Source organism: Bubalus kerabau, chromosome 2, assembly GCF_029407905.1.
Source record: "Bubalus kerabau isolate K-KA32 ecotype Philippines breed swamp buffalo chromosome 2, PCC_UOA_SB_1v2, whole genome shotgun sequence".
NCBI lineage: Eukaryota > Metazoa > Chordata > Mammalia > Artiodactyla > Bovidae > Bubalus > Bubalus kerabau.
Window position 1 is genome coordinate 104,487,848 of NC_073625.1, and position 12,191 is coordinate 104,500,038.

General features: G+C 39.4%; 1 protein-coding gene across 1 annotated transcript in view; it reads right to left on the bottom strand.

The window, feature by feature from the left end:
- Positions 1-12,191, bottom strand: part of CFAP44 (cilia and flagella associated protein 44) — a 126,764-nt gene extending 114,573 nt beyond the window's left edge. Inside the window, exons 1-3 of the mRNA XM_055568169.1 lie at positions 12,095-12,191; positions 1,561-1,716; positions 954-1,113 (exon numbers count right to left, since the gene is read on the bottom strand). Of these exons, the coding sequence (XP_055424144.1) occupies positions 954-1,113; positions 1,561-1,716; positions 12,095-12,191 (413 nt within the window). The remainder of the gene's footprint in view (positions 1-953; positions 1,114-1,560; positions 1,717-12,094) is intronic.

Here is a 12,191-nt window from a genome sequence, read left to right on the forward strand (position 1 = left end):
TTTTCAGAGGACATATGCCCAAAGCCCCGTCCTCACGGAAATAACGCCAATAGGTCCAAGAAGTTTTTTGAGCATGCGCATGTCAGTAGAAGCTTCTAGATGACTAATAAACCACCTCATTTGAAAAAATAGGCTAGAAGGCCAACAGCATAAATTTCATTGGTAACTTGTCCAAGGGCTACAGATTTTTTTTTAAAAAGGCCCTCAAGAGAGAAAACGCCGGGTTTACAAGTTTCAGGGTGAATTAGTTTTAGTTATACTTGGGATTAGAGAAACAGAGTTAAAAGCTAAAATAACAATCTGTTCAATTTTTAAATAAAAAGCAAAGCTGAGTCAGGAAGAACACTGCCCTACCTCTGTAAGCACCCCTTTTATAAAGGGCCTAAACCTCAGTGTTCAGGCCATGTGGTCATAAACACTGCTCTTTGGAAGGTAAGCATACTAAACTGCTAAACAAAGGCCTTAATGGAAATTGTCTTCAAACCAGTGCCTTATAAACCTACATCATAAAGTGATAGCAAACCCCAAATCCCCTTGTTAATTATCCTACTTTTACATTTCTCTATAGACTCTTATTCTCTTATTAAAACCTGTACTTTTGTTCCCTGCTTCCTCCTCAGGGTTATCTTCTCTATAACTTATCTGATAAATAATGTGAAAGTACTAAGGCCTGACAATGGCCATGTTAGTGTTTTAAGAAGGGAGATCAATGATTTTCACTTGACAGGCACTGAAAAAGGGGGCCAAGCTGGTAGTGATAAATGGGAATAAAAGTCCTCCTGGTTTCCTTCACATCAGATCTCCTGAAATGACAGCCAGAAAAGCATTATTTATTTTTATAGTTATTTGGCTTCTAACAAAAGCTTAGTCTAAATTAAGACCATGGCTATAGTTTGCCAACCCCTGACCTAAAAAGCTGAAATTCCAAAATTATACAAGACTGGAGTGGATACACAAGTGTAAGAAGATCCAGCGGTATGTTTGAATCTGGAGTCACAAAAGGCATTGAGACAAGCTCCATGTAATCGTAGAAGAAGCTTTCTGATATTTTCTTCTTAACTTCCTCCTCTGCCTCCTCTGCATCTGGGGCAGGAGTTTCCATATACCGAGATTCTAAAAAGTGAAAAATATTTTAACTAAGAAGAGTGTCTGATCAATCCTAATATATTTCATGAAGACAAGAAGAATGTATCTAGCCCATAATACTCTAGCAGCAGTAACTATTACTTCTGGCCTGAACACAGGAGGCACCACAAGGGAGCACCTGGCTACAGCAGTCTCAAAAGACAGCACATGATCAGTTCCAAGGAAGAGTTATTCTCACTGATGTAGGGCTGATCGCTCCTTATACCATCCCACTGCCCAGAAAAATCCAGTGTGAGTGTGTGATTCTCAGAAATGAAATATACAGCTCCAGAGCTGCTAAACCACCCTATCAGAACATGTTTTATGTTCTTCCTTTTATCACTCCCCACATACCTTGCAAACATTTCTTTTATGGATTTACAACTGTTAAGTTAAAACAGGGACAATCACTGATAGAAAACTAATAATAATTACCTTCAAGGCTTTCTGCATAATCATCTTGAAATGAACTTGAACTTCCTTCCAAACGTTCCATATACGATTCATCATCCTCTATATATGATTCTTCCCCTTCAGTAAATGCTTCACCTGTGGTATTGTCAATAGACTTGTGATCCTCTTTCATAGAAGCTATTAAAAATAAATTGTTTTAATAATTTCTAAATTTGAATTAAACATTTTCTTATTTTCAAAGAAGCTAATATGTCCAATTCATTTGTACTCTAAATTGAACGAATTTTAAACTCAAAAATTCTTACAAAAATCGTTTTATTTGGTCACTCTTGTAGCTTTACAAAAATTGTTTCAAGCTTTTCCTGTGAGTTAATCTCCGTTTTCACTTCATTACCAGTCTATTTCCTATCAAAACAGACTTATAAGAAAGTAAAAGGTAAAGAAAAAAAGATTGGCTGGTATGCTGCTATCATTTTTTCAATTTAATTTGATTTGACCAACCTATTATTTATATGGGACCTTTTAAGGGCTTCCCTAGTGGCTCAGCTGGTAAAGAATCTGCCTGTAATGTGGGAGACCTGGGTTTGATCCCTGGGTTGGGAAGATCCCCTGGAGAAGGGAACAGCGACCCAGTCCAGTGTTCTGGCCTGGAGAATTCTATATAGTCCATGGGATTGCAAAGAGTCAGACTTGACTGAGTAACTTTCACTTCACTTTTATGTCAAAGATCAATAAAGCTGACTGAGTACTAAGCACAGACAAGAATAAACTTCTCTGGCTGTGACTATTTATCTCTGAATGATACCCCAGGAATAAGTCAGATTTTTCTCTTTAGAACAAGCTAGAAGAGAAAGAGAATTGGAATGGGAGTAAAACAGACCTACTAACAGGTCTAAGTTAACGTTCAGATCAAGTCCAAACATGAGCGTTGTTCAAATATACCATGTCGAGAGGAGGAGCCAAGATGGCGGAGGAGTAGGACGGGGAGAACCCTTTCTCCCCCACAAATTCATCAAAAGAGCATTTAAACGTCGAGTAAATTCCACAAAACAACTTCTGAATGCCGGCAGAGGACATCAGGCACCCAGAAAAGCAACCCAACTCTTCAAAAGGAGGGAGAAGAAATACAGCTCCATCCACCAGAACATCGACACAAGCTTCCCTAACCAGGAAACCTTGACAAGCCACCTGTACAAACCCACACACAGCGAGGAAACGCCACAATAAAGAGAACTCCACAAACTGCCAGAATACAGAAAGGACACCCCAAACTCAGCAATTTAAACAAGATGAAGAGACAGAGGAATACCCAGCAGGTAAAGGAACAGGATAAATGCCCACCAAACCAAACAAAAGAGGAAGAGATAGGGAATCTACCTGATAAAGAATTCCGAATAATGATAGTGAAATTGATCTAAAATCTTGAAATTAAAATGGAATCACAGATAAATAGCCTGGAGGCAAGGATTGAGAAGATGCAAGAAAGGTTTAACAAGGACTTAGAGAAATAAAAAAGAGTCAATATATAATGAATAATGCAATAAGTGAAATTAAAAACACTCTGGAGGCAACAAATAGTAGAATAACAGAGGCAGAAGATAGGATTAGTGAATTAGAAGATAGAATGGTAGAAATAAATGAATCAGAGAGGATAAAAGAAAAACGAATTAAAAGAAATGAGGACAATCTCAGAGACCTCCAGGACAATATTAAACGCTACAACATTCGAATCATAGGGGTCCCAGAAGATGAAGACAAAAAGAAAGACCATAAGAAAATACTTGAGGAGATAATAGTTGAAAACTTCCCTAAAATGGGGAAAGAAATAATCACCCAAGTCCTTGAGAAACCCAGAGAGTCCCAAACAGGATAAACCCAAGGCAAAACACCCCAAGACACATATTAATCAAATTAACAAAGATCAAACACAAAGACCAAATATTAAAAGCAGCAAGGGAAAAACAACAAATAACACACAAGGGAATACCCATAAGGATAACAGCTGATCTTTCAATAGAAACTCTTCAAGCCAGGAGGGAATGGCAAGACATACTTAAAATGATGAAAGAAAATAACCTACAGCCCAGATTATTGTACCCAGCAAGGATCTCATTCAAGTATGAAGGAGAAATCAAAAGCTTTTCAGACAAGCAAAAGCTGAGAGAATTCTGCACCACCAAACCAGCTCTCCAACAAATACTAAAGGATATTCTCTAGACAGGAAACACAAAAACAGTGTATAAATTCGAACCCCAAACAATAAAGTAAATGGCAACGGGATCATACTTATCAGTAATTACCTTAAACGTAAATGGATTGAACGCCCCAACCAAAAGACAAAGACTGGCTGAATGGATACAAAAACAAGACCCCTACATATGTTGTCTACAAGAGACCCACCTCAAAACAGGGGACACATACAGACTGAAAGTGAAGGGCTGGCAAAAGATTTTCCATGCAAATAGGGACCAAAAGAAAGCAGGAGTAGCAATACTCATATCAGATAAAATAGACTTTAAAACAAAGGCTGTGAAAAGAGACAAAGAAGGTCACTACATAATGATCAAAGGATCAATCCAAGAAGAAGATATAACAATTATAAATATATATGCACCCAACACGGGAGCACCGCAGTATGTAAGACAAATGCTAACAAGTATGAAAGGAGAAATTAACAATAACACAATAATAGTGGGAGACTTTAATACCCCACTCACACCTATGGATAGATCAACTAAACAGAAAATTAACAAGGAAACACAAACTTTAAACGATACAATAGACCAGTTAGACCTAATTGATATCTATAGGACATTTCATCCCAAAACAATGAATTTCACCTTTTTCTCAAGCGCACGTGGAACCTTCTCCAGGATAGATCACATCCTGGGCCATAAAGCTAGCCTTGGTAAATTCAAAAAAATAGAAATCATTCCAAGCATCTTTTCTGACCACAATGCAGTAAGATTAGATCTCAATTACAAGAGAAAAACTATTAAAAATTCCAACATATGGAGGCTGAACAACACGCTGCTGAGTAACCAACAAATCACAGAAGAAATCAAAAAAGAAATCAAAATTTGCATAGAAACAAATGAAAATGAAAACACAACAACCCAAAACCTGTGGGACATGGTAAAAGCAGTCCTAAGGGGAAAGTTCATAGCAATACAGGCACACCTCAAGAAACAAGAAAAAAGTCAAATAAATAACCTAACTCTACGCCTAAAGCAACTAGAAAAGGGAGAAATGAAGAACCCCAGGGTTAGTAGAAGGAAAGAAATCTTAAAACTTAGAGCAGAAATAAATGCAAAAGAAACAAAAGAGATCATAGCAAAAATCAACAAAACCAAAAGCTGGTTTTTTGAAAGGATAAATAAAATTGACAAACCATTAGCCAGACTCATCAAGACACAAAGGGAGAAAAATCAAATCAATAAAATTAGAAATGAAAATGGAGAGATCACAACAGACAACACAGAAATAAAAAGGATCATAAGAGAGTACTATCAACAATTATATGCCAATAAAATGGACAACGTGGAAGAAATGGACAAATTCTTAGAAAAATACAACTTTCCAAAACTCGACCAGGAAGAAATAGAAAATCTTAACAGACCCATCACAAGCACGGAAATTGAAACTGCAATCAAAACTCTTCCAGCAAACAAAAGCCCAGGTCCAGACGGCTTCACAGCTGAATTCTACCAAAAATTTAGAGAAGAGCTAACACCTATCCTGCTCAAACTCTTCCAGAAAATTGCAGAGGATGGTAAACTTCCAAACTCATTCTATGAGGCCACCATCACCCTAATACCAAAACCTGACAAAGATGCCACAAAAAAAGAAAACTACAGGCCAATATCACTGATGAACATAGATGCAAAAATCCTTAACAAAATTCTAGCAATCAGAATCCAACAACACATTAAAAAGATCATACACCATGACCAAGTGGGCTTTATCCCAGGGATGCAAGGATTCTTCAATATCCGCAAATCAATCAATGTAATACACCACATTAACAAATTGAAAAATAAAAACCATATGATTATCTCAATAGATGCAGAGAAAGCCTTTGACAAAATTCAACATCCATTTATGATCAAAACTCTCCAGAAAGCAGGAATAGAAGGAACATACCTCAACATAATAAAAGCTATATATGACAAACCCACAGCAAACATTATCCTCAATGGTGAATAATTGAAAGCATTTCCTCTAAAGTCAGGTGCCCTCTAAAGTCAGACAAGGGTGCCCACTCTCACCATTACTATTCAACATAGTTTTGGAAGTTTTGGCCACAGCAATCAGAGCAGAAAAAGAAATAAAAGGAATCCAAATTGGAAAAGAAGAAGTAAAACTCTCACTATTTGCAGATGACATGATCCTCTACATAGAAAGCCCTAAAGACTCCACCAGAAAATTACTAGAACTAATCAATGACTATAGTAAAGTTGCAGGATATAAAATCAACACACAGAAATCCCTTGCATTCCTATACACTAATAATGAGAAAACAGAAAGAGAAATTAAGGAAACAATTCCATTCACCATTGCAACGGAAAGAATAAAATACTTAGGAATATATCTACCTAAAGAAACTGAAGACCTATATATAGAAAACTATAAAACACTGGTGAAAGAAATCAAAGAGGACACTAACAGATGGAGAAATATACCATGTTCATGGATTGGAAGAATCAATATAGTGAAAATGAGTATACTACCCAAAGCAATCTATAGATTCAATGCAATCCTTATCCAGCTACCAACAGTATTCTTCACAGAGCTAGAACAAATAATTTCACAATTTGTATGGAAATACAAAAAACCTCGAATAGCCAAAGCGATCTTGAGAAAGAAGAATGGAACTGGAGGAATCAACCTACCTGACTTCAGGCTCTACTACAAAGCCACAGATATCAAGACAGTATGGTACTGGCACAAAGACAGACATATAGATCAATGGAACAAAAGAGAAAGCCCAGAGATAAATCCATGCACATATGGACACCTTATCTTTGACAAAGGAGGCAAGAATATACAATGGATTAAAGACAATCTCTTTAACAAGTGGTGCTGGGAACTCTGGTCAACCACTTGTAAAAGAATGAAACTAGAACACTTTCTAACACCATACACAAAAATAAACTCAAAATGGATTAAAGATCTAAACGTAAGACCAGAAACTATAAAACTCCTAGAGGAGAACATAGGCAAAACACTCTCTGACATACATCACAGCAGGATCCTCTATGACCCACCTCCCAGAATATTGGAAATAAAAGCAAAAATAAACAAATGAGACCTAATTAACCTTAAAAGCTTCTGCACATCAAAGGAAACTATTAGCAAGGTGAAAAGACAGCCTTCAGAATGGGAGAAGATAATAGCAAATGAAGCAACTGACAAACAACTAATCTCGAGAATATACAAGCAACTCCTACAGCTCAACTCCAGAAAAATAAATGACCCAATCAAAAAATGGGCCAAAGAACTAAATAGACATTTCTCCAAAGAAGACATACAGATGGCTAACAAACACATGAAAAGATGCTCAACATCATTCATTATCAGAGAAATGCAAATCAAAACCACTATGAGGTACCATTTCAGGCCAGTCAGAATGGCTGCAATCCAAAAGTCTACAAGTAATAAATGCTGGAGAGGGTGTGGAGAAAAGGGAACCCTCTTACACTGTTGGTGGGAATGCAAACTAGTACAGCCACTATAGAGAACAGTGTGGAGATTCCTTAAAAAACTGGAAATAGAACTGCCTTATGATCCGGCAATCCCACTGCTGGGCATACACACTGAGGAAACCAGAAGGGAAAGAGACACGTGTACCCCAGTGTTCATCACAGCACTGTTTATAAAAGCCAGGACATGGAAGCAACCTAGATGTCCATCAGCAGATGAATGGATAAGAAATCTGTGGTACATATACACAATGGAGTATTACTCAGCCATTAAAAAGAATACATTTGAATCAGTTCTAATGAGGTGGATTGCCGGGGTCCAGCCCCAGCTGATCCAGGGTATTCGAAGGAGAGACGGCATAGGCGAGGGTCAGGAAACAACTGCTTAATTAAACGTTAATTAAGGATATAAAGAGTAATAGAATGAGGATAGCTCAGTAGGAAAATTCAGTGGAGAAAAGAGGCTGAGTAGCTTGGTTTACGCGGGGGACCAATAAAACTTCAAGACAAGAAGCTGGCACCACTTACGTAGGCCGCAGGCGTCCTTCCGTTCTCCCAAAGGAGAGGAGACACTGAGGCCTCCCCGGTCGGATCTTAGAAGCCCAGGCATAGTTAGTAAGCATGGTGGGTTCCGCGCTCCAGATGGAGACTCAACCAGAGTGAGAGAGAGAGAGACATGGGGAGACCAGTCTTTCGAGGAACTGATCCCAATTCTTTATTTTCCATGGTCTACTTTTATACACTGAGATGTTATGCAAAAGTCACGCGGGGTCAGCAGTCCTGACTTTTATCAAAGTCAGGTGCTTCATACAAAAGTATACAGAGGTCTTAGGGGTGTTACATCATCTTCTGGCCGGGGGGCCTGCTGACAATTTATGACCCTCTCCTTGTGACAGCGGTCAGTCAACCAGGACACTTATTTCTCCAGGGGTGATTATTCTTAAAACAGACGCCACCCAAATAAAGTTACATTCCTATAGGGTGAGGGTGTAGTGGGTTTTAGTTAAGGAAAGAATTTACTTAGCCTAAGGTCTAACGTGATTTATATCAAACGTTAATACTTATTTCTTCTATATATTCATTAATGTGTGTAAGGGCAGGGGATATGGAGACTTAGCAACAAACATTGGCTCAACAAATGAAAAACCCTTCACCAATACAATTTCTAATCAGCCCATTATACTTATACTAATGGTTTTCTAACTTCTCTAAGGAACCTGTTTTTAGAAGGTTTAAAGCATCTCGTGCCTCTCACAGTTGGGAGGCTGTGAGCAATCACATGTGGCCGGACAAGCCTGTCAGGCAGGCTAGAGAACCTTCAGAGGAGTTTGTAGGTTGAAACATTCCTATCACACCCAGGAATTATTATTAACTGGAGCTCTAGGTTAACTCCTTCTCCGAAAGAGGTGGTGGGGGACAGCCCCCCGTAAAGTCAGAGGTGTAGGTAAGAGCACAAAGTAGTAAAGTAGGCAGGCTCTGGTTATGGGGGTAGATGCTTGAGGATTTCCAGGGGGACTCCTGAGGCTCGATCCCGCCTTTGCGTATGTCAAGCCTCCTTCCTCATGACCTTTGCCATGGGCGGAGTGCCTCACGCCGGCCCCCAACAGTGGATGAAACTGGAGCCTATTATACAGAGTGAAGTAAGCCAGAAAGAAAAACACCAATACAGTATACTAACGCATATATATGGAATTTAGAAAGATGGTAACAATAACCCTGTGTATGAGACAGCAAAAGAGACACTGATGTATAGAACAGTCTTATGGACTCTGTGGGAGAGGGAGAGGGTGGGAAGATTTGGGAGAATGGCATTGAAACATGTAAAATATCATGTATGAAACGAGTTGCCAGTCCAGGTTTGATGCACGATACTGGATGCTTGGGGCTGGTGCACTGGGACGACCCAGAGGGATGGTATGGGGAGGGAGGAGGGAGGAGGTTCAGGATGGGGAACACATGTATACCTGTGGCGGATTCATTTTGATATTTGGCAAAACTAATACAATTATGTAAAATTTAAAAATAAAATTAAAAACAAACAACAACAAAAAAAAACAAATATACCATGTCGAGCAGGTGAATGGGCCAGGTAGAGTTGCAGAATAACAAGGCAGAAATAGTAAGTGTGCTAGAAATAAGTGGAACCACCTAGCAGATCTAGCTGTGAAAGTGAAAGTGTTAGTCTTCAGTCGTGTCTGACTCTTTGCGACCCCATAGACTATAGCTCACCAGGCTCCTCTGTCTATGAGATTCTCCAGGCAAGAATACTGGAGTGGGTAGCCATTCCCTTCTCCTGGGGGTCTTCCCAACCCAGGGATCGAACCCGCAGGCAGATTCTTTACTGTCTGAGCCAAGATCTAGCTGAGATGAAGGTAAAAGATGAGAAACAAGGCCCAAGACTAATATGAATGGGGTAAGAAAGCTGAGCCAAGCCAATTAACAACAGGATAGGGTTCTATAGGATTCATGCATTTGGATGGAAAGAAAATAATCCTGGACACCTAAATGTGGCCCCATTTCTTGAATTGCCCCAAGAGGGACCCTTGGGTAACTATTCTCCAATAATACCATTGAACAGCTATCTTAGCTCTTCCATGTGACTATCACAATCAAATATTATTTCCCTGTCTGTAGATTACAATATTAAAAGCTTGATACCCAAGCTGCCATGAAATGAATTAAGGCTTCCAGCTAGGATAATGGAAGTGGGAGTGAATACAGGTGAAGGGGACTGAATCATTTTTCTAAAAATGAATATTCTGAGCCTAGTTGAAGGGCTGTGACACTGATAGCAAAAGTGCAGCTTGGAAAGAAAAACCTAACAGGCAGTGCTGGACAAAGGTCATTATCATTAAATCCACCCATCCAGGAAAATGCTGCAAAGCACTGGAAACTATCAAGTAGACAATCCTCTGTGCAGGAAGCAGAGAAAAGTGTAAACAAAAGAGATGCAAACTGAAGTTTTTTGAGGAGAGTGATATTTGGGCAGAATAATTCTAGTGGAGGTATGGACAGGATGACTTGAGTAGAGATCTTTGTTATAAAAGTCCAAGCAAGAGAAGATCAGAGATCAGATCAGTCGCTCAGTCGTGTCCGACTCTTTGCGACCCCATGAATCGCAGCACACCAGGCCTCCCTGTCCATCACCAACTCCCGGAGTTCACTCAGACTCTGGTCCATCAAGTCGGTGATGCCATCCAGCCATCTCATCCTCTGTCGTCCCCTTCTCCTCCTGCCCCCAATCCCTCCCAGCATCAGAGTCTTTTCCAATGAGTCAACTCTTCGCATGAGGTGGCCAAAGTACTGGAGTTTCAGCTTTAGCATCATTCCTTCCAAAGAAATCCCAGGGCTGATCTCCTTCAGAATGGACTGGTTGGATCTCCTTGCAGTCCAAGGGACTCTCAAGAGTCTTCTCCAACACCACAGTCCAAAAGCATCAATTCTTCGGCGCTCAGCCTTCTTCACAGTCCAACTCTCACATCCATACATGACCACAGGAAAAACCATCAATTCTTCGGCGCTCAGCCTTCTTCACAGTCCAACTCTCACATCCATACATGACCACAGGAAAAACCATAGCCTTGACTAGACGAACCTTTGTTGGCAAAGTAATGTCTCTACCAGACCACCTGATCTGCCTCTTGAGAAATTTGTATGCAGGTCAGGAAGCAACAGTTAGAACTGGACATGGAACAACAGACTGGTTCCAAATAGGAAAAGGAGTTCATCAAGGCTGTATATTGTCACCCTGTTTATTTAACTTATATGCAGAGTACATCATGAGAAACGCTGGACTGGAAGAAACACAAGATGGAATCAAGATTGCCGGGAGAAATATCAATAACCTCAGATATGCAGATGACACCACCCTTATGGCAGAAAGTGAAGAGGAACTAAAAAGCCTCTTGATGAAAGTGAAAGTGGAGAGTGAAAAAGTTGGCTTAAAGCTCAACATTCAGAAAACGAAGATCATGGCATCTGATCCCATCACTCCATGGGAAATAGATGGGGAAACAGTGGAAACAGTGTCAGACTTTATTTTTCTGGGCTCCAAAATCACTACAGATGGTGACTGCAGCCATGAAATTAAAAGAGAAGATACCACCTAAAATAAAACATAATATGGAGAAATCATGGATTGGCCAGATAATGCCTCAGATAAACTGAAAGAATTTAATGTACAATTTATAAGTAAATGGATTTCCCCAGGACCTGATCTCCTCTAGGTGAATAGTAAAAATTGTATTTCTGAAGCTAGATTTAGGACTGGAAACTAAAAAAAGTCAAGATTCCACTAAGCTACCTCACACCATGATGCCCAGTCAGAAAGAACTGACAGTCTTTTAAAAATCCTACTACAAAGTCTTCACTTTCCTTTCTATCTACATGTGATATTCTTCCATGTATGGTATCCAATTTAATTCTCAGACAGCTCACAATGGTCATTTTGTGGGTAGGAAAATTGAGGTGCAGAAAGCTGAAATAATTTATCTAAGATCAAGCATCTCTAAATAGTAGACCCAGGACTCAAAACTGAAGTCCAATTCTCTTTCCACGACACTGTATCAGAGGGGCCCATTAAAGACCTTGTAGACCCGACAGGAAGGAGCCAGACCAGATGCGAAAATGGGTCACTATCAGTATAGAGATGATAGTAGCTTCTCTGTTCTTTAGGAGCTAGAGATAAAATGATTAAAACACAGAATCTGCCCCCTAAAGAACTTAAGAGTTTAGTAAGGGAATTCAACAAGTAAACTTTTCTGTCATATAAACTTAGACATACACTCTTTAAAAATTATTTTACCTAAATTTAATAATAAAAACCCTAAGTGTATACTAAAATCTTTACTTACTTCTTGATGGAGATCTAGAGGAATGAGACTGCCTTCTGTCACTGTTTGACCTATCTGATTTCCCCCCATCAGTATCCTGATCATCTGGTTCCTTCAT